Raw genomic sequence first — 23185 nt, 5'->3', positions numbered from 1 at the left:
TCTGGATCATCCAGAGGGTCATTGCAAACGTCAGACGGGCCTGGACATGCGCTGGCTTGAGCAGGGGGATCTTGCGTGCGCTGCAGTATTTTAATCCATGACGGCGTAGTGTGTTACTAATGGTTTTCTTTGAGACTGTGGTCCCAGCTCTCTTCAGGTCATTGACCAGGTCCTGCCGTGTAGTTCTGGGCTGATCCCTCACCTTCCTCATGATCATTGATGCCCCACGAGGTGAGATCTTGCATGGAGCCTCAGACCGAGGGTGATTGACCGTCATCTTGAACTTCTTCCATTTTCTAATAATTGCGCCAACAGTTGTTGCCTTCTCACCAAGCTACTTGCCTATTGTCCTGTTGCCCATCCCAGCCTTGTGCAGGTCTACAATTTTATCCCTGATGTCCTTACACAGCTCTCTGGTCTTGGCCATTGTGGAGAGGTTGGAGTCTGTTTGATTGAGTGTGTGGACAGGTGTCTTTTATACAGGTAACGAGTTCAAACAGGTGCAGTTAATACAGGTAATGAGTGGAGAACAGGAGGGCTTCTTAAAGAAAAACTAACAGGTCTGTGAGAGACGGAATTCTTACTGGTTGGTAGGTGATCAAATACTTATGTCATGCAATAAAATGCAAATTAATTACTTACAAATCATACAATGTGATTTTCTGGATTTCTGTTTTAGATTCTGTCTCTCACAGTTGAAGTGTACCTATGATAAAAATTGCAGACCTCTACATGCTTTGTAAGTAGGAACAAGACAACAAGGCAGAGTTCATCTCAGCCTATGTCTCCCTCCAGTCCCTCGACTTCTTGGCTCTGACGGAAACATGGATCACCACAGACAACACCGCTACTCCTACTGCTCTCTCTTCGTCCATCTGTCTATCGCCTCCTTTGAATTCCATGCTGTCACAGTTACCAGCCCTTTCAAGCAACATCCTTATCATTTATCGCCCTCCAGGTTCCTCGGAGAGTTCATCAATGAGCTTGATGCCTTGATAAGCTCCTTTCCTGAGGACGGCTCACCTCTCACAGTTCTGGGCGACTTTAACCTCCCCCGTCTACCTTTGACTCATTCCTCTCTGCCTCCTTCTTTCCCTCCTCTCCTCTTTTGACCTCACCCTCTCACCTTCCCCCTACTCACAAGGCAGGCAATACGCTCGACCTCATCTTTACTAGATGCTGTTCCTCCACTAACCTCATTGCAACTCCCCTCCAAGTCTCCGACCACTACCTTGTATCCTTTTCCCTCTCGCTCTCATCCAACACTTCCCACACTGCCCCTACTCGGATGGTATCGCGCCGTCCCAACCTTCGCTCTCTCTCCCCGCTACTCTCTCCTCTTCCATCCTATCATCTCTTCCCTCTGCTCAAACCTTCTCCAACCTATCTCCTGATTCTGCCTCCTCAACCCTCCTCTCCTCCCTTTCTGCATCCTTTGACTCTCTATGTCCCCTATCCTCCAGGCCGGCTCGGTCCTCCCCTCCCGCTCCGTGGCTCGACGACTCATTGCGAGCTCACAGAACAGGGCTCCGGGCAGCCGGCGGAAATGGAGGAAAACTTCGCCTCCCTGCGGACCTGGCATCCTTTCACTCCCTCCTCTCTACATTTTCCTCCTCTGTCTCTGCTGCTAAAGCCACTTTCTACCACTCTAAATTCCAAGCATCTGCCTCTAACCCTAGGAAGCTCTTTGCCACCTTCTCCTCCCTCCTGAATCCTCCTCCCCCTCCCCCCTCCTCCCTCTCTGCAGATGACTTCGTCAACCATTTTGAAAAGAAGGTCGACGACATCCGATCCTCGTTTGCTAAGTCAAACGACACCGCTAGTTCTGCTCACACTGCCCTACCCTGTGCTCTGACCTCTTTCTCCCCTCTCTCTCCAGATGACATCTCGCGTCTTGTGACGGCCGGCCGCCCAACAACCTGCCCGCTTGACCCTATCCCCTCCTCTCTTCTCCAGACCATTCCGGTGACCTTCTCCCTTACCTCACCTCGCTCATCAACTCATCCCTGACCGCTGGCTACGTCCCTCCGTCTTCAAGAGAGCGAGAGTTGCACCCCTTCTGAAAAAACCTACACTCGATCCCTCCGATGTCAACAACTACAGACCAGTATCCCTTCTTTCTTTTTCTCCAAAACTCTTGAACGTGCCGTCCTTGGCCAGCTCTCCCGCTATCTCTCTCAGAATGACCTTCTTGATCCAAATCAGTCAGGTTTCAAGACTAGTCATTCAACTGAGACTGCTCTTCTCTGTATCACGGAGGCGCTCCGCACTGCTAAAGCTAACTCTCTCTCCTCTGCTCTCATCCTTCTAGACCTATCGGCTGCCTTCGATACTGTGAACCATCAGATCCTCCTCTCCACCCTCTCCGAGTTGGGCATCTCCGGCGCGGCCCACGCTTGGATTGCGTCCTACCTGACAGGTCGCTCCTACCAGGTGGCGTGGCGAGAATCCGTCTCCTCACCACGTGCTCTCACCACTGGTGTCCCCCAGGGCTCTGTTCTAGGCCCTCTCCTATTCTCGCTATACACCAAGTCACTTGGCTCTGTCATAACCTCACATGGTCTCTCCTATCATTGCTATGCAGACGACACACAATTAATCTTCTCCTTTCCCCCTTCTGATGACCAGGTGGCGAATCGCATCTCTGCATGTCTGGCAGACATATCAGTGTGGATGACGGATCATCACCTCAAGCTGAACCTCGGCAAGACGGAGCTGCTCTTCCTCCCGGGGAAGGACTGCCCGTTCCATGATCTCGCCATCACGGTTGACAACTCCATTGTGTCCTCCTCCCAGAGCGCTAAGAACCTTGGCGTGATCCTGGACAACACCCTCGTTCTCAAATAACATCAAGGCGGTGGCCCGTTCCTGTAGGTTCATGCTCTACAACATCCGCAGAGTACGACCCTGCCTCACACAGGAAGCGGCGCAGGTCCTAATCCAGGCACTTGTCATCTCCCGTCTGGATTACTGCAACTCGCTGTTGGCTGGGCTCCCTGCCTGTGCCATTAAACCCCTACAACTCATCCAGAACGCCGCAGCCCGTCTGGTGTTCAACCTTCCCAAGTTCTCTCACGTCACCCCGCTCCTCCGCTCTCTCCACTGGCTTCCAGTTGAAGCTCGCATCCGCTACAAGACCATGGTGCTTGCCTACGGAGCTGTGAGGGGAACGGCACCCTCAGTACCTCCAGGCTCTGATCAGGCCCTACACCCAAACAAGGGCACTGCGTTCATCCACCTCTGGCCTGCTCGCCTCCTACCACTGAGGAAGTACAGTTCCCGCTCAGCCCAGTCAAAACTGTTCGCTGCTCTGGCCCCCAATGGTGGCCTTCCGGAGACACCTGAAACCCCACCTCTTTAAGGAATACCTAGGATAGGATAAAGTAATCCTTCTTCAGAGAACTTCAAACATCCATTATCTTTTCATTTTGACATGGGGCTGTACTTGAACTGTTATGAAGACTGTGAGAAGTGTTTTGCTGCGTTGACATTAGAAGAGAAGAGGTTGAAAATAAGAGGTTAGCAGTGGTGCCCCCTTGCCATTATGTCAGAAATCGTATTTGCTAAAAACATCTACAAGCAAACCAACCCACACAGCATACCCACACCACGCTCCACAAACCCAGCCCCAGAGGCTACCCACACTCATTCAACCATACACACGCACACCCACACCCACACATACACAAACCACACTCCCCGCACTGAAGCCCACAGGCTATGCAGACTCTCTCTCTCTCACTCTCTCTCTCATTCTCTCTCTCTCTCTCTCTCTCTCTCTGCATCTGTCTCTCTCTCTCTCTCACTCTCTCTCTCTCATTCTCTCTCTCTCTCTCTCTCTCTCTCTCTCTGCATCTGTCTCTCTCTCTCTCTCTCTCTCTCCATCGCTCTCTCTCTCTCTATAAATGTATTTTCAATTCAATTGAAGGGTTTTATTGGCATGGAAAATATATGTTAACATCGCCAAAGAGTAGCCCTCTCCACCTCTCTCTCTCTCTCTCTCTCTCTCTCTCTCTCTCTCTCTGCATCTGTCTCTCTCTCTCTCTCTCTCTCTCTGTCTCTCTCTCTCTCTCACTCTTACTCTCACTCTCACTCTCAGCCCACTCCAGTCATCTCTAATTTCCCCAGATTGACAGAAGAGTAGCCCAGGAAGAGGAGAGGCTGGCCATGAGGCCCTGGTCAATACTGGAACTGCTGGAACCTCTGCAGGAAATATTATCTGATGCCCAACTTATCATGACACAGCTTTCTCTCTCTCTCTCTCTCTCTCTCTCTTTCTCTCTCTCGCTCTCTCTGTCTCTACCGCTCCCTTTCTCTCTCTCGCTCTCTCTGTCTTTCGACAACAAGAGAGAGAGAGAGAGAGAGAGAGAGAGAGAGAGAGAGAGAGAGAGAGAGAGAGAGAGAGAGAGAGAGGAGAGAGAGAGAGAGAGAGAGAGAGAGAGAGAGAGAGAGAGAGAGAGAGAGAGAGAGAGAGAGAGAGAGAGAGGAGAGAGAGAGAGAGAGAGAGAGAGAGAGAGAGAGAGAGAGAGGTGGAGAGGGCTACTCTTTGGCGATGTTAACATATATTTTCCATGCCAATAAAACCCTTCAATTGAATTGAAAATACATTTATAGAGAGAGAGAGAGCGATGGAGAGAGATGGAGAGAAATAGAAAGCAGGAGAGAGCAAGACATCGAGAGGGTGAGACAAGTGAAGGAGAGATTGAAGGGGAAGCAGGGCATGTTGTGTTGTCAATCAGACAGCAGGCTTCAGCCAAAGCCTCTCTACCTCTGTCTGTATCTCCTGTATATGTATCATTGTATCAGAGTGCAGAAATAGAAACAGAGAGACTAGTGGGTTGCTGCATCTCCTGCCTCTCCTTCCTACCCAGGCTGAGGAACAGCATCATTAGTGCTGTGCTCTACCATGGCCCTGCTTTAGAAGTCATGCAATGCCGCCTCACTAGAGGAACACCCACGTTAGACGTGCACCATTGATCTCACCTCTCAAACGCTGGCAGGGAGTTTTTTCGTCGTTACCAAATATGATTTCCATCGTGCTCGGATTTGAGTTTGATTGATACATTTAGATCAGGATATTATAGTATTTTGAATAGTTTTTCAAAGACCCAGACTAACTTTTATTATTTTGATCTAATAAAAACTGTAGCTACCTATGTTTGCATAAGGTAGGAACACCTACTGTATGCAGATGGTCAAAATGATAACCCATTAGACGCCTAGTGCTGAGAGCTGGACCCACGCTGATATCTAGCTCTAGGCTCCAGTGACCTGTAGCCATTGATTTGAACAAATGAGCCCAGAGTTAATTATATGTATGAGCAGAGTAGCAGTGTAAGACACGCTGGAGACAGACAGCTCACCATCCATCCTGTAAGAGTTGTGTCTGGTAGCATCAAGCAGGAGTGGAGCTCTTCATTTGGGCGGCAGATAATCAGGGTACTTACTTACCCCATCCTCCCCTCCTCCCCCCTCAGCGACTGCTGCTCTAGCAGCCTGCTCGTCAGTGACTGATCAATAAAAGGAGCTAACGCTAGCCAGTGCTAATGATTGCTTTAATAATGAATCATCTCCAATGGATCCATCCAGACTCAGAGCACCACACCAGCTATCGTTTAATGGGACAGATTGGAAAATAATTTTGTATCATACTAATGGACAGTGAGTGGGTGTGAGATGGGATGGTGACATCTCAGATCACTGATCACTATAATGGCATCGGTAAGGAGTGGTTCGTTTACATGAGTTATGATCCCAGAAGTATATTTCAGCCCCTCCATGTGTGTAGTCAGAACTGTAATCGTATTAACTAGTCAAGATGATTGCAGTAGAGATTGGTCCAGTCTGAATATGAACATTTGTTATTTGTTATTTTATTAGGATCCCCATTAGCTGTTGCAAAAGCAGCATCTACCGTTCCTGGGATCAAGATGGATGACATGTGGATAACATGCTTGATCAGCCTGCCTGCTGCTTGTGCTATGTAGATACTCAACCTGGTCTCAAAGCGTTTTGGATTATTCTGTACATCAATCCGATATACTCCATTTAGTATGATATGTTACGCTTCGTATGGTATGTATTCATTTGTGGGCGTCCATCATCCATTTCATATGATATGTTACGTTTCGTATGGTATGTATTCATTTGTGGGCGTCCATCATCCATTTCATATGATATGTTACGTTTCGTATGGTATGTATTCATTTGTGGGCGTCCATCATCCATTTCATATGATATGTTACGCTTCGTATGGTATGTATTCATTTGTGGGCGTCCATCATCCATTTCATATGATATGTTACGCTTCGTATGGTATGTATTCATTTGTGGGCGTCCATCATCCATTTCATATGATATGTTCCGAATTACAATTCGTATGATATGTTATGAATTTACAAAATGTACAATATGGTATGAAAATACTAAATGTACAATATGTACTTCCCATAGTCCTATGTAAAGTAGGGTTAGGGGAAGGGTTAGGGAAGGGGGGAAGGGTTAGCTAACATGCTAAGTAGCTAAAAGTAGTAAGTCGTTGAAAAGTTGCTAAGTAGCTCAAATGCTAAAGTTGGTCGTGATGAGATGCGAACACACAACTTTGGGTTGATACATGTTCGCGTTATACGCCCAACCACCCTCCTTTCATTATACGCCCAACCACCCTCCTTTCATTATACGCCCAACCACCTCCTTTCATTATATGCCCAACCACCCTCCTTTCATTATACACCCAACCACCCTCCTTTCATTATACACCCAACCACCTCCTTTCATTATACACCCAACCACCCTCCTTTCATTATACGCCCAGCAACCCTCTCTTTCATTATACCTCAACCACCCTCCTTTCATTATACGCCCAACCACCCTCCTTTCATTATACACCCAACCACCCTCCTTTCATCATACGCACAACCACCCTCCTTTCATTATACACCAACCACCCTCCTTTCATTATACGCCCAACCACCCTCCTTTCATTATACACCTTTCATTAACCACCCTCCTTTCATTATACGCCCAACCACCCTCCTTTCATTATACGCCCAACCACCCATACAACCACCCTCCTTTCATTACCCAACCACCCTCCTCCTTTCATTATACACCCAACCACCCTCCTTTCATTATACCCTCCTTTCATTATAACAACCCTCCTTTCATTATACGCCCAACCACCCTCTTTCATTATACCTCCTTTCATTATACACCCAACCACCCTCCTTTCATTATACACCCAACCACCCTCCTTTCATTATACGCCCAACCACCCTCCTTTCATACGCTCAACCACCCTCCTCCTTTCATTATACACCCAACCACCCTCCTTTCATTATACACCCAACCACCCTCCTTTCATTAACCACCCAACCACCCTCCTTTCATTATACGCCAACCACCTCCTTTCATTATACACCTTTCATTATACGCCCACCACCTCCTTTCATTATACGCTCAACCACCCTCCTTTCCCAACCACCCTCCTTTCATTATACACCAACCACCCTCCTTTCATTATACGCCCAACCACCCTCCTTTCATTATACGCCAACCACCCTCCTTTCATTATACGCCCAACCACCCATTATCCTTTCATTATACGCTCAACCACCCTCCTTTCATTATACACCCACCACCCTCCTTTCATTATACACCCAACCACCCTCCTTTCATTATACGCTCAACCACATTATACCTCCTTTCATTATACGCCCAACCACCCTCCCATGCTCAACCACCCTCCTTTCATTATCATACACATTATACACCCAACCACCCTCCTTTCATTATACGCCCAACCACCCTCCCTTTCATTATATGCCCAAACCACCCCAACCCTTTCATTATACCACCCTTGAACCACCCCCCTCCTTTCATTATACGCCCCAGCCACCTCCTTTCATTATACGCTCAACCACCCTCCTTTCATTATACGCCCAACCACCCTCCTTTCATTATACGCCCAACCACCCTCCTTTCATTATATGCCCAACCACCTTTCATTATATGCCCAACCACCCTCCTTTCATTATACGCCCAACCACCCTCCTTTCATTATACACCCAACCACCCTCCTTTCATCATACGCACAACCACCCTCCTTTCATTATACACCCAACCACCCTCCTTTCATCATACGCACAACCACCCTCCTTTCATTATACACCTTTCAACCACCCTCCTTTCATTATACACCCAACCACCCTCCTTTCATTTATACCCTCCTTTTCATTATACGCTCAACCACCCTCCCCAACCAACCTCCTTTCACCCTCCTTGAATATACGCATTATACGCCCAACCACCCTCCTTTCATTATTCAACCTCCTTTTCATTATAAGCCCAACCACCTCCTTGAATCATACGCCCAACCACCCTCCTTTCATTATATGCCAACCACCCTCCTTTCATTATACACCCAACCACCTCCCTTATCATCATTATACGCTCAACCACCCTCCTTTTCATTATACCACCCCTCCTTTCTTTATACGCCCACGCCACCCTCCTTTCATTATAAGCCCAACCACCTCCGCTCAACCACCCTCCTTTCATTATACACCCAACCACCCTCCTTTCATTCATTATACCCAACCACCCTCCTTTCATTATACGCCCAACCACCCTCCTTTCATTATACGCCCAACCACCCTCCTCTTTCATTATACGCCCAACCACCCTCCTTTCATTATACGCCCAACCAACCTCCTTTCATTATACAACCACCTCCTTGAATCATACGTCCAACCACCTCCTTTCATTATGCAACCACCCAACCATTATACCTCCTTTCTTTCATTATACGCCAACCACCTCCTTGAATCATACGCTTTCATTATCAACCACCCTCCTTTCACCTCCTTTCATTATACGCTCAACCACCCTCCTTTCATTATACACCCAACCACCCTCCTTTCATTATACGCCTTTCATTAACCACCCTCCTTTCATTATACGCCCAACCACCCTCCTTTCATTATACGCCCAACCACCCTCCTTTCATTACGCCCAACCACCTCCTTTCATTATATACGCCCAACCACCCTCCCATCATACGCTCAACCAATCTCCTTTCATTATACGCCCAACCACCCTCCTTTATTATACGCCCAACCACCTCCTTTCATTATACGCCCAACCACCCTCCCAACCACCCTCCTTTCATTATATGCCCATTATAACCAACCACCCTCCTTTCACCCTCCTTTCATTATACGCCCAACCACCCTCCCATTATACGCTCAACCACCCTCCTTTCATTATACGCCCAACCACCCTCCTTTCAACCACCCTCCTTTCATTATACGCTCAACCACCCTCCTTTCATTATACACCCAACCACCTCCTTTCATTATACCCAACCACCCTCCTTTCATTATACGCCCAACCACCCTCCTTTCATTATACCCAACCACCCTCCTTTCATTATACGCCCAACCACCCTCCCATTATAACCACCCTCCTTTCATTATTCAACCATTCATCATACGCCCAACCACCTCCTTTCATTATACGCTCAACCACCCTCCTTTCATTATACCCTCCTTTCATTATACGCCCAACCACCCTCCTTTCATTATTATAAGCCCAACCACTCCTCCTAACCACCCTCCTTTCATTATACGCCCCACACCCTCCTTTCATTATACGCTCACCACCCTCCTTTCATTATACGCCCAACCACCCTCCTTTCATTATACGCCCAACCACCCTCCTTTCATATATACCAGCCCAACCAACCACCCTCTTTCATTATACGCCCAACCACCTCCTTTCATTATACACCCAACCACCCTCCTTTCATCATATTACAACCGCTCTATTATACACCCAACCACCTCCTTTCATCATACGCACAACCACCTCCTTTTCATTATACACGCAACCACCCTCCTTTCATTATACGCCCAGCCACCCTCCTTTCATTATACGCCCAACCACCCTCCTTTCATTATATAACCACACGCCCAACCACCCTCCTTTCATTATCAACCACCCTCCTTTCATTAACCACCCTCCTTTCATTATCACCCTCCTTGAATCATACGTCCAACCACCCTCCTTTTCATTATCAACCACCCTCCTTTCATTATACGCCCAACCACCCTCCTTTCATTATACGCCCAACCAACCTCCCATTATAAGCCCAACCCTCCTTGAATCATACGCCCAACCACCTCCTTTCATTATATGCCCAACCACCCTCCTTTCATTATACGCTCCTTTCATTATACCACCCTCCTTTCATTATACGCTCATTATACCACCCTCCTTTCATTATACGCCAACCACCCTCCTTTCATTATACCAACCAACCCTCCTTTCATTATACCACCCCCAACCACCCTCCTTTCATTATACACCCAACCACCCTCCTTTCATTATACGCTCAACCACCCTCCTTTCATTATACGCCTAACCATGCCCATTAACCCAACCTCCTTTCATTATACGCCCAACCAACCTCCTTTCATTATAACCCCTCCTTGAATCCCAACCACACCCTCCTTGCCCAACCACCTCCTTTCATTATACGCCCAATCACCCTCCTTTCATTATACCAACCACCCTACGCCCAACCACCCTTCTTGAATTATTCATTATACACCCAATCACCCTCATTATACGCCCAATCACCTTTCATTATATAGCCTAATCACCCTCCTTTCATTATACCCAACCACCCTCCTTGCCCAAACCCTCCTTTCATTATACGCCCAATCACCCTCCCTTCGTTATACGCCCAACCACCCTCCTTTCATTATACGCCCAATCACCCTCCCGTTAACGCCCAACCACCCTCCTTTCATCATACGCCCAACCAACCACCCTCCTTTCCTTATACGCCCAACCACCCTCCTTTCACCCAACCACCCTCCTTTCATTATACGCCCAACCACCCTCCTTTCATTATACGCCTCATTAATCACCCTCCTTTCATTATACGCCCAACCACCTCCTTTCATTATACGCCTCAAACCAACCTCCTTTTCATTATACGCCCCAACCACCCTCCTTGAATCATACGTCCAACCATCGTTATACGTCCAACCACCCTCTTTTCGTTATACGCCCAACCACCTCCTTTCATTATACGCTCAACCACCCTCCTTTCATTATACGCCCATTATATCACCCTCCTTTCATTATACGCCCAACCACCCTCCTTTCATTTATACGCCCAATCACCCTCCTTTCATTATACGCCCAACCACCCCCCCATTATACCTTTCATTATACGCCCAACCACCCTCCTTTCATTATACGCCCAACCACCCTCCTTTCATTATACGCCCAATCAACCCCTCCCTTATACACCCAACCACCCTCCTTTTATACGCCCAACCACCCTCCTTTCATTATACGCCCAACCACCCTCTTTCATTATACGCTCAACCACCCTCCTTTCATTATACACGCAACCACCCTCCTTTCATTATCACCCCTCCTTTTCATTTACGTTACGCCCAACCACCCTCCTTGAATTTACGTCCAACCACCCTCCTTTCATTATTCAACCACCCTCCTTTCATTATAGCCCAACCACCTCCCATTATAACCACCTCTTTCATTATAAGCCCAACCACCTCCTTTCATTATACGCCCAACCACCCTCCTTTCATTATACGCCTAACCACCCTCCTTTCATTATACCAATACGCCCAACCACCCTCCTTTCATTATACGCCCAACCACCCTCCTTTCATTTATACGCCCAACCCCCTTTTCATTATACCCAACCACCCTCCTTTCATTATACACCCAACCACCCTCCTTTCATTATAAGCCTTTCAACCACCCTCCTTTCATTATACGCCTAACCAACCTCCTCTTCATTATATGCTCAAACCACCCTCCTTTCATTATACGCCCAACCACCCTCCTTTCACGCCCAACCACCCTCCTTTCGTTATACGCTCAACCACCCTCCTTTCATTATACGCTCAACCACCCTCCTTTCATTATACGCCCAACCACCTCCTTTCCTTTATATACGCCCAACCACCCTCCATTATACACCCAACCACCCTCCTTTCATTATCACCCAACCACCCTCCTTTCATTATACCCCAACCACCCTCCTTTCATTATAAACCCAACCACCCTCCTTTCATTATACGCCCAACCACCATTATACGCCTCAACCACCCTCCTTTCGTTCGTTACGCTCCAACCACCCTCCTTTCATTATACGCCCAACCACCCTCCTTTCGCCCAATCACCCTCCTTTCGCCCAACCACCCTCCTTTCATTATACGCCCAACCACCCTCCTTTCATTATACACCCAACCACCCTCCTTTCAATCAACCACCCTCCTTTCATTATACGCCCAACCACCCTCCTTTCATTATACGCCCAACCAACCTCCTTTCATTATAAGCCCAACCCCTCCTTGAATCATACACCCAACCACCCTCCTTTCATTATACGCCCAACCACCCTCCTTTCATTTACGCCCAACCACCCTCCTTTATTATACGCCCAACCACCCTCCTTTCATTATACGCCCAACCACCCTCCTTTCAACCAACCCTTTCTCCTTTCATTATACGCCCAACCACCCTCCTTTCATTATACACCCAACCACCTCCTTTCATCATACGCACAACCACCTTCCTTTCATTATTACCCTCCTTTCATCGCACAACCACCCTCCTTTCCAACCACCCTCCTTTCATTATACGCCCAGCCACCCTCCTTTCCGCAACCACCCTCCTTTCATTATACGCCCAACCACTTTCATTATACCCAACCACCCTCCTTTCATTATACGCTCAACCACCCTCCTTTCATTAACCACCAACCTCCTTTCATTATAAGCCCAACCACCCTCCTTGAATCATACGTCCAACCACCCTCCTTTCATTATACGCCCAACCACCCTCCTTTCTACGCCCAACCACCCTCCTTTCATTATACGCCCAACCAACCTCCTTTCATTATAACCAACCACCCTCCTTGAATCATACGCCCAACCACCCTCCTTTCATTATATGCCCAACCACCCTCCTTTCATTATACACCCAACCACCCTCCCATTATACGCTCAACCACCCTCCTTTCATTATACGCTCAACCACCCTCCTTTCATTATACGCCCAACCACTTTCATTATACCCAACCACCCTCCTTCATTTCATTACCCTCCTTGAATCGCCCAACCACCCTCTTTTTCAACCACCCTCCTTTCATTTCATCATTATACCCAACCACCCTCCTTTCATTATACCCCAACCACCCTCCTTTCATTATATACCACCCTCCTTTCACCCAACCACCCTCCTTTACGAACCTCCTTTCATTATACTTGAATCATACGTCCAACCACCCTCTTTCGTTATACGCCCAATCACCCTCCTTTCATTATACGCCCAACCACCCTCCTTTCATTATACGTTAATCACCCCCAACCAACCACCCTCCATTATCGCCCAACCACCCTCCTTGAATCATACGCCCAACCACCACCCAATCACCCTCCTTTCATTATACGCCCAATCACCCTCCTTTCATTATACGCCCAACCAACCTCCTTTCATTATACGCCCAATCACCCTCCTTTCATCGCCCAATCACCCTCCTTTCATTATACGCCCAACCACCCTCCTTTCATTATACGCCCAATCACCCTCCTTTCATTATCGCTTCAACCACCCTCCTTTCATTATACGCCCAATCACCCTCCTTTCGTTATACGCCCAACCACCCTCCTTTCATTATACGCCCAACCACCCTCCTTTCATTATACGCCCAATCACCCTCCCCCAACCACCTCCTTTCGTTATCGCCCAACCACCCTTCGTTATACGCCCAACCACCCTCCTTTCATTATACGCCCAACCACCCTCCTTTCCAACTTTCAATCGCCCTCCTTTCATTATACGCCTTTCATTAACCACCAACCTCCCTCCTCCTTGAATCATACGTCCAACCACCCTCCTTTTCGTCCAACCACCCTCTTTTCGTTATTCAACCACCCTCCTTTCATTATACACCCAACCACCCTCCTTTCATTATACGCCCAACCACCCTCCTTTCATTATACGCCCAACCACCCTCCTTTCATTATACGCCCAACCAACCTCCTTTCATTATAAGCCCAACCACCCTCCTTGAATCATACACCCAACCACCCTCCTTTCATTATACGCCCAGCCACCCTCCTTTCATTATACGCTCAACCACCCTCCTTTCATTATACGCCCAACCACCCTCCTTTCATTATACGCCCAACCACCCTCCTTTCATTATATGCCCAACCACCCTCCTTTCATTATATGCCCAACCACCCTCCTTTCATTATATGCCCAACCACCCTCCTTTCATTATACACCCAACCACCCTCCTTTCATCATACGCACAACCACCCTCCTTTCATTATACACCCAACCACCCTCCTTTCCTCACCCTCCTTTCATTATACGCAACCACCCTCCCATTAACCAGCCACCCTCCTTTCATTATACGCTCAACCACCCTCCTTTCATTATGCCCAACCACCCTCCTTTCATTATACGCTCCAACCACCCTCCTTTCGCCTCAACCACCCTCCTTTCATTACGCCCAACCAACCTCCTTTCATTATAAGCCCAACCACCCTTGAATCATACGTCCAACCACCCTCCTTTCATTATACGCCCAACCACCCTCCTTTCATTATACGCCCAACCACCCTCCTTTCATTATACGCCCAACCAACCTCCTTTCATTATAAGCCCAACCACCCTCCTTGAATCATACGCCCAACCACCCTCCTTTCATTATATGCCCAACCACCCTCCTTTCATTATACACTCCCCAACCACCCTCCTTTCATTATACGCTCAACCACCCTCCTTTCATTCCTTTCATTATACGCCCAACCACCCTCCTTTCATTATACGCCCAACCACCCTCCTTTCATTATACGCCCAACCAACCTCCTTTCATTATAAGCCCAACCACCCTCCTTTCTTGAATCATACGTCCAACCACCCTCCAACCACCCTCCTTTCATTATACGCCCAACCACCCTCCTTTCATTATACGCCCAACCACCCTCCTTTCGTTATCAACCCCTCCTTTCATTATACGCCCAACCACCCTCCTTTCATTATACGCCCAACCACCCTCCTTTCATTATACGCCCAACCACCCTCTTTTCGTTATACGCCCAACCACCCTCCTTTCATTATACGCCCAACCACCCTCCTTTCATTATACGCCCAACCACCCTCCTTTCATTATACGCCCAACCACCCTCCTTTCATTATACGCCCAACCAACCTCCTTTCATTATACGCCCAACCACCCTCCTTGAATCATACGTCCAACCACCCTCCTTTCGTTATACGCCCAACCACCCTCCTTTCATTATACGCCCAACCACCCTCCTTTCATTATACGCCCAATCACCCTCCTTTCGTTATACACTCAACCACCCTCCTTTCATTATACACCCAACCACCCTCCTTGAATCATACGTCCAACCACCCTCTTTTCGGTATACGCCCAATCACCCTCCTTGAATCATACGTCCAACCACCCTCTTTTCGGTATACGCCCAATCACCCTCCTTTCATTATACGCCCAACCACAATCCTGTTATGTTTTTGTAACCATACCAAACATAACATATCATACTAATTTGATTGTCCCGGATTTAATTTACTATGTTATGTCTTGTCTATGAGACCAGGCTAAGAGACTAAAGCCTTCCTCAGAGTCTCAGAGTCAGGCAACAGCGGGTTTTTAAACAGAGTGAGTGAGCAGAACAAATGACTAATTCTGGCACGCCCAAAGAGAATACTGGCCCTTTTTATTATTACGCCTATTGATTTTCACTATACTACTCTGTGTGATATTCTCCCAACTTCATGACTACCCTTAACCCATCTCTCTTCATCTATGTAGCGCTGTCTCTCACTCACAAACGCACACACACACACACACACACAAACGCAGACACACACACACACACACAAACGCAGACACACACACACACACACACACACACACACACAAACGCAGACACACACACACACACACAAACGCAGACACACACACACACACACACAAACGCAGACACACACACACACACACACACAAACGCAGACACACACACACACACACACACACAAACGCAGACACACACACACACACACACACAAACGCAGACACACACACACACACACACACACACACACAAACGCAGACACACACACACACACTCACAAACGCAGACACACACACACACACACACTCACAAACGCAGACACACACACACACACAAACACACACACACACACACACACACACTCACAAATGCAGACACACACACACACACACGCACACACACAGGCACACAGGCACACACACAGACGTGTGCATGTACACACACACAGACGCTCAAGAAGTCACAAACACACCCAAACGTATGCACACGTACACACACTCTCGTTGCTGGCAGTAGCTAGTAGCTAGGATGGCAGTAGCTAGTCTCTCTCACACTGCCTGTCGGTCCACATGTAAATGTTGTATGAGTTCTAAGCTGCTGTGTAGGACATCAGTGTGCTTAGTGTCTGTTTGTCTGTATAAACAGACTGTGTAAAGCTCCTGAACCTGAAGGAATCAGCCATGTGTTTCCCCCACTCTTTCTCCTCTCTCCACTCTCTCTCCTCTCTCCACTCTCTCTCCACTCTCTCTCCTCTCGCCACTCTCTCTCCTCTCTCCACTCTCTCTCCTCTCTCCACTCTCTCTCCTCTCTACTCCTCCTCATGAAAAGAGTACCTGTAGGGAGGATAAGCAGATTTCTACAGCAGTAGATGGCAGTGTATGAGGAAATAGTGTCATTATCATATGGGATAAGACCCTCTACCACCAACCATCTATATATCACATGACCACCCTTACACTCCTCTAGTCTCTAACCTAATTCAGGTGAGTGTTGGCTGGAACCCTTCAGCTCAAGTAGTTTTTTAGGAGAAGAGGGATTTTGAGGGAGCTGGCTATAGAGGCCATATATGAGGTGAGGCAAGAGGAGAAATGGGAGCAGGAGGAGGAGAGGAGGCAGAAGAACACTCATCCAGTTTGCATGGAGATTATAGAGTGACTCTCTGGCTCAGTCTGCTGTCTCTGCCCCCACCTTATCACGACACAACTCTCTTTCTCTCTCTATTGGCATGGAGAGAGAGAGACAAAGAGGTAGATGTTTACATTGCCAAAGCAAATAAAGTAGATAATATACAAAAGTGAAAGAAACAAAAAAAATGAATAGTAAACAATACAATCACAGAAGTTCCAAAAGAATAAAGACATTGCAAATGTCATATCATGTCTATATACAGTGTTGTAACGATGTGCAAATGGTTAAAGTACAAATGCTCTCTCTCTCTCTCTCTCTCTCTCTCTCTCTCTCTCTCTCTCTCTCTCTCTCTCTCTCTCAATTCAATTCAATTTAAGGGCTTTATTGGCATGGGAAACATGTTTACATTGCCAAAGCAGGTGAAATAGATAATAAACAGAAGTGAAATAAACAATAAAACATTTTTACAGTAAACATTACACTCATAAACGTTACAAAATAATAAAGACATTTCAAATGTCATATTATTTGCAAATAGTTAAAGTACAAAAGGGAAAATAAATAAACATAAATCTGGGTTGTATTTACAAGGGTGTTCTTCACTGATAGCCCTTTTTTCGTGACAACACGTCACACATCTTGCTGCTGTAATGGCACACTGTGGTATTTCACCCAGTAGATTTTGGGTTTGTTTTTTAATTCTTTGTGGATCTGTGTAATCTGAGGGAAATGTTTGTCTCTAATATGGTCATACATTTGGCAGGAGGTTAGGAAGTGCAGCTCAGTTTCCACCTCATTTTGTGGGCATTGTGTACATAGCCTGTCTTCTCTTGAGAGCCAGGTCTGCCTACGGCGGCCTTTCCCAATAGCAAGGCTATGTTCACTGAGTCTGTACATAGTCAAAGCTTTCCTTAAGTTCCGCTGTGTACTCTCTGTTTAGGGCTCTCAAATAGCATTCTAGTTTGCTCAGTTTTTTTGTAAATTATTTCCAATGTGTCAAGTAATTCTATATATTTTTTCTCATGATTTGGTTGTGTCTAATTGTGTTGCTGTCCTGGGGCTCTGTGAGGTCTGTTTGTGTTTGTGTTTGTGTTTGTGTTTGTGAACAGAGCCGCAGGACCAGCTTGCTTAGGGCAAGTACTGTTCTCCAGGTTCATCACTCTGCTTTGTAATGGAAGGTTTGGGAATCGCTTCCTTTTAAGTGGTTGTAGAATTTAACGTCTCTTTTCTTGATTTTGATAGCGGGTATATCTCTCTCTCTATCTCACTATGTCTCTCTCTCTCTCTCTCTCTCTCTCTGCCTCTCTCTCTCCCTCCTCCCAATACTGTGGGGATCAATAGTTCTGTTAGCTAAAGTTTCTACTGCAAATGACAACTGCATTGTTTGTGATTTATGGTACATGATGTTGCCATAGGGCTCCTCTCTATACTCTCATTGGATTAGATTGCTGTGTATTGAATGTGTGTGCTGTTTCTCCTGTCAGAGAGAGAACTGTCAGATCCTCCACCTCCATACTGTCTAATCCTCTCAGTAATACATTAGAAGATAAGATGAGGAGGGGCTGAGAAACCAAAGAAGCATCCATGATACTCAGTGCCAAGCAGCCTGGCACACCCAGCTGTACACACGCACGCACTCACTCACACACACACACACACACACACACACACACACACACACACACACACACACACACACACACACACACACACACAGTACACACAGCATTATTTCAGTAATCTGAGCTGGAGGGGCAGCTGTGCTGTGGGTAGAGGGGTTTGTTTCAGGGCTGATTTGTTTGTTTGGGCTCTGGCACCCAGATGAGCAGTAATCAGAGGAGTTAGAAGACAGGATTGTGTTAGCCATGACACTGATGAGGCTGCTAGGCTTCCTCCCCCACAGTCCCATGCACAGCCCCGGACCTCAACAACTCAATCCCACAGCACCTCACCGCAATCTGGGCCAAGCTAGCACACACAGAACACACACACCCAGCACTAAGCACACAGGGAGACCCATTGCCAAACAGCCTCGAGAAATACCCTTTTGGACAGGGTAGTTAGTAGACTGATTTAAAGATGCTATACAATTGATTAAATTGATGTATTAAAGTGTGAAGAGCTGTGTGTGTGGTTTTGCCAGATTTTGAATGGGTGTATGATTCAGAGGGGTTGGGTTAAATGCAGAAGACACATTTCAGTTGAATGCATTCAGTTGTACAACTGACTAGGTATCCCTCTTTCTCTGTCCTATATGTGTGTTTGTTTAGATACAGATACACTACATGACCAAAAGTATGTGGACACCTGTTTGTCTAACATCTTATTCAAAATAATGGGTATTGGGCCTGCCGAATGGCGCAAGGGTCTAAGGCACCATCGCGGTGCTAGAGGCATCACTACAGACCGTGGTTCGATCCATGATCGGGAGTCCTATAGGGCAGCGCACAATTGGCCCAGTGTCGTCCAGGTTAGGGGAGGGTTTGGCCGGGGGGCATTACTTGGCTCATCGTGCTCTAGCGACTCCTTTTGGCGGGCCGGGCACCTGCTGGCTAACCTTTGTCGTCAGTTGAACGGTGTTTTCTCCGAAACATTGGTGTGGCTGGCTTCCGGGTTAAGCGGGCGGGTGTTAAGATGCGTGGTTTAGTGGGTCTTGTTTCGGAGGATGCATGACTCGACCTTCGCCTCCCGAGCCCATTGGGGAGTTGCAGCGATGAGACAAGATCGAAATTGGGGAGAAACATGGGGTAAAACACACAAAAAATATTATCACTGTAATGGGTATTTATATATGGAACAAGAAATGGCCTTCCCCAAACTGTTGCCACGAATTTGGAAGCACAGAATCATCAAGAATGACATTGTATGCTGTAGCTTTAAGATTTCCCTTCACTGGAACTAAGGGGCCTAGCCCGAACCATGAAAACAGCCCTAAACCATTATTCCTCCTCACCAAACTTTACAGTTGGCACTCTGCATTCTACGAGCTTCAGCACTTGGCGGTCCCGTTCTGTGAGCTTGTGTGGCCTACCACTTCACGGCTGAGCCGTTGTTGCTCCTAGACGTTTCCACTTCACAATAACAGCACTTACAGTTGACTGGGGCAGCTCTAGAAGACAGAAATTTGACGAACTGACTTGTTGGAAAGTGGCATCCTATGACAGTGCCACATTGGAAAGTCACTGAACTCTTCAGTACAGGCCATTCTACTGCCAGTGTTTGTCTATGGAGATTGCATGGCAGTGTGCTCAATTTTATACACCTGTCAGCAACGGGTGTGGCTGAAATAGCTGAATACACTAATTTGAAGGGGTGTTCACATACTTTTGTATATATAGTGTATCTTCTCTAATTTCCTTTCCCAGGTGTGAGAGGTTAGTATTGACATCCTCTCAATGAAGCTATAGACTGTGCTGCTGGCAACATGTTAGAACTGATATTCATTCCCCTCTCCCCATGGCCGGTGCCAGGGAGGACAACATTCATTTAACTTTATCAAGCTATAATTTCCCTCAAATGTCTTTGGCTCTGTGTTTTGAATGTCCCGTCTCTCTGCCAAAGGCTAGTGTTGGTTCTGCTTCTGTATCGAGCCTGTATACTGACTTTCTTCTCTCTCCACTCCGCAGGATTGGTGGTGCGAGAGGCCAGTATTGAGATCACACGGCAGCAAGTAGAGGAGCTGTTTGGACCAGAGGACTTCTGGTGTCAGTGTGTTGCCTGGAGCTCTGCAGGGACCACCAAGAGTCGCAAGGCACACGTCCTCATCGCGTGTGAGTAACGCCCTCTACCCTGTCACTATTGAGTCCCCTCAATCCTGTCCTCATTCCTTTCCCTATCCTGTCCCCAACCCTGTCCCTATTCCTGTCTTCATCCATCCCAGACCCCATCCCAGTCTCCATCCCTGTCCCCATCCCAGACCCCATCCCAGTCTCCATCCCTGTCCCCATCCCTGCCCCCATCCCAGTCTCCATCCCTGTCCCCATCCCTGTTTCCATCCCAGACCTTATCCCTGTTTCCATCCCAGACCTTATCCCTGTCTCCATCCCTGTCCTCATCCCTGTCTCCATTCCAGACCCCATCCCAGTCTCCGTCCCTGTCTCCATCCCAGACCCCATCCCAGTCTCCATCCCTGTCCGAGAGTGACTCTTTCCAAGTTGATCTGTATCTGCCAGTTGTACAGGCAGTCAAGAAAAGGCTCTCATAACTAATGGCAGTTACGTGTTCTTTTGAGCGTGGGTGGGTAAAACAGCCCATAGACTCCAGTTTCATAGTGTATAAACTAGGAGGAACTGAGCAGAGACAGGGAGTGCTGTATACACACAGCACAAGAATATGTTTATACCAACATTTCCGGTTATTTGTTGATGGTCCTCAAATGCCATTTTCTTATGTTAGTAATTCTACGGGTCAGTATACCAAATACCAACATGTTTTCCAGTAACAACACATTTATTTCTTCACTTGCGCTTAAATCAGTTTAACGTGACCCAGAGGACATGCCAATCAAAACGTGAAGGGAGTTGGAAACTCTGACCGAGACGAAATAGAGTAGTTTTCTGTCTTTCAGTTGTTGAGTGATCACAACAACAACCACAAAAAAGAGTACACTAAAAGGCCCAAAAATGTACTAAACTCTGACTGTTTTTCTGCTTTATCTTTATCACTGAGCCATGGGTCTTCTGCAATCATCGGTATTTGTATGGACCTTATGCATTTCTGACTTCAAGCCATGTTGTGTCCAGTCTCTCTCGTTCTCCAATAGAGTGACAGAGGTCTCTGGGACACTTATATCCCTTTCATACACAGACCAAAAACCCACTAATTTACCATGCATGCATTTTTATACCAGCCTTTTCGTCAATCTGAAAGGAGTAGAGATAAAATGAATGGAAAAATATAAGCTACTCAAGACCTACAGTAGTCATGATTCCTGCATTTTCACAGTAACCAAAATACAGGTATTGGATTTGTGTGAATGGTTCTCTGTTTTCTTTACAGGTAAATTCATTAACTGTTCCATTGTTTAACACCTTCCTAATTTGAACTGCAAACACCCCCCATGTTTTTACAACACCCACCAACCCCCACCCCTCCCAGTTTGCCAGTTACCCACTGATATGTATAAAAGGGGTATACGTGCAAATAAGTGGTAAATTAGGGGCTGTTTGACAGGGTTCGTGTAAACATTGCCTTGTCTTTTTTACAGTTAATGTAGCAAATCGTCTGTCTGATATGAGTATTACTGCTGCGATGGCCGCCCTCTGTGTTTAGTAAATGCATTTCGATGGGTGTCAGAGGGGCGGCCACGATGCGTCACTTCTCCATTGGCCTTTCAGGATGACTCACTAGACATCTGAGAAAGTGCTGTGTTCATGCCTCTGTTACTACTCATCACCTGCACTCACTGGACAGCAGCTATACTCATCACCATCATTTAGTTAACAGCAGCTATACTCATCACCAGCACTCACTTAACAGCAGCTATACTCATCACCAGCATTTAGTTAACAGCAGCTATACTCATCACCAGCATTTAGTTAACAGCAGCTATACTCATCACCAGCATTTAGTTAACAGCAGCTAAACTCATCACCAGCATTTAGTTAACAGCAGCTATACTCATCACCAGCACTCACTGAACAGCATCTAAACTCATCACCAGCATTTAGTTAACAGCAGCTATACTCATCACCAGCACTCACTGAACAGCAGCTATACTCATCACCAGCATTTAGTTAACAGCAGCTATACTCATCACCAGCATTTAGTTAACAGCAGCTATACTCATCACCAGCACTCACTGAACAGCAGCTATACTCATCACCAGCACTCACTTAACAGCAGCTATACTCATCACCAGCACTCACTTAACAGCATCTAAACCCATCACCAGCACTCACTTAACAGCAGCTATACTCATCACCAGTACTCACTTAACAGCAGCTATACTCATCACCAGCACTCACTTAACAGCAGCTATACTCATCACCAGCACTCACTTAACAGCATCTAAACCCATCACCAGCACTCACTTAACAGCAGCTATACTCATCACCAGTACTCACTTAACAGCAGCTATACTCATCACCAGCACTCACTTAACAGCAGCTATACTC

At 47.0% G+C, this 23185-nt stretch overlaps 1 protein-coding gene across 2 annotated transcripts in view; it reads left to right on the top strand.

Moving 5' to 3' along the window:
* Window positions 1–23185, top strand: part of LOC115119317 (netrin receptor UNC5C-like) — a 327268-nt gene that overhangs the window by 166542 nt on the left and 137541 nt on the right. For both annotated transcript variants that reach the window (XM_065007478.1, XM_065007477.1), the window contains exon 3: window positions 20696–20839. In XM_065007478.1, coding sequence (XP_064863550.1) covers window positions 20696–20839 — 144 coding nt within the window. The remainder of the gene's footprint in view (window positions 1–20695; window positions 20840–23185) is intronic.

The sequence above is a fragment of the Oncorhynchus nerka genome, linkage group LG22, assembly GCF_034236695.1.
Source record: "Oncorhynchus nerka isolate Pitt River linkage group LG22, Oner_Uvic_2.0, whole genome shotgun sequence".
NCBI lineage: Eukaryota > Metazoa > Chordata > Actinopteri > Salmoniformes > Salmonidae > Oncorhynchus > Oncorhynchus nerka.
The sequence above is the reverse complement of the archived record's forward strand: the minus strand, read 5'-3'. Positions and strand labels throughout refer to the sequence as shown.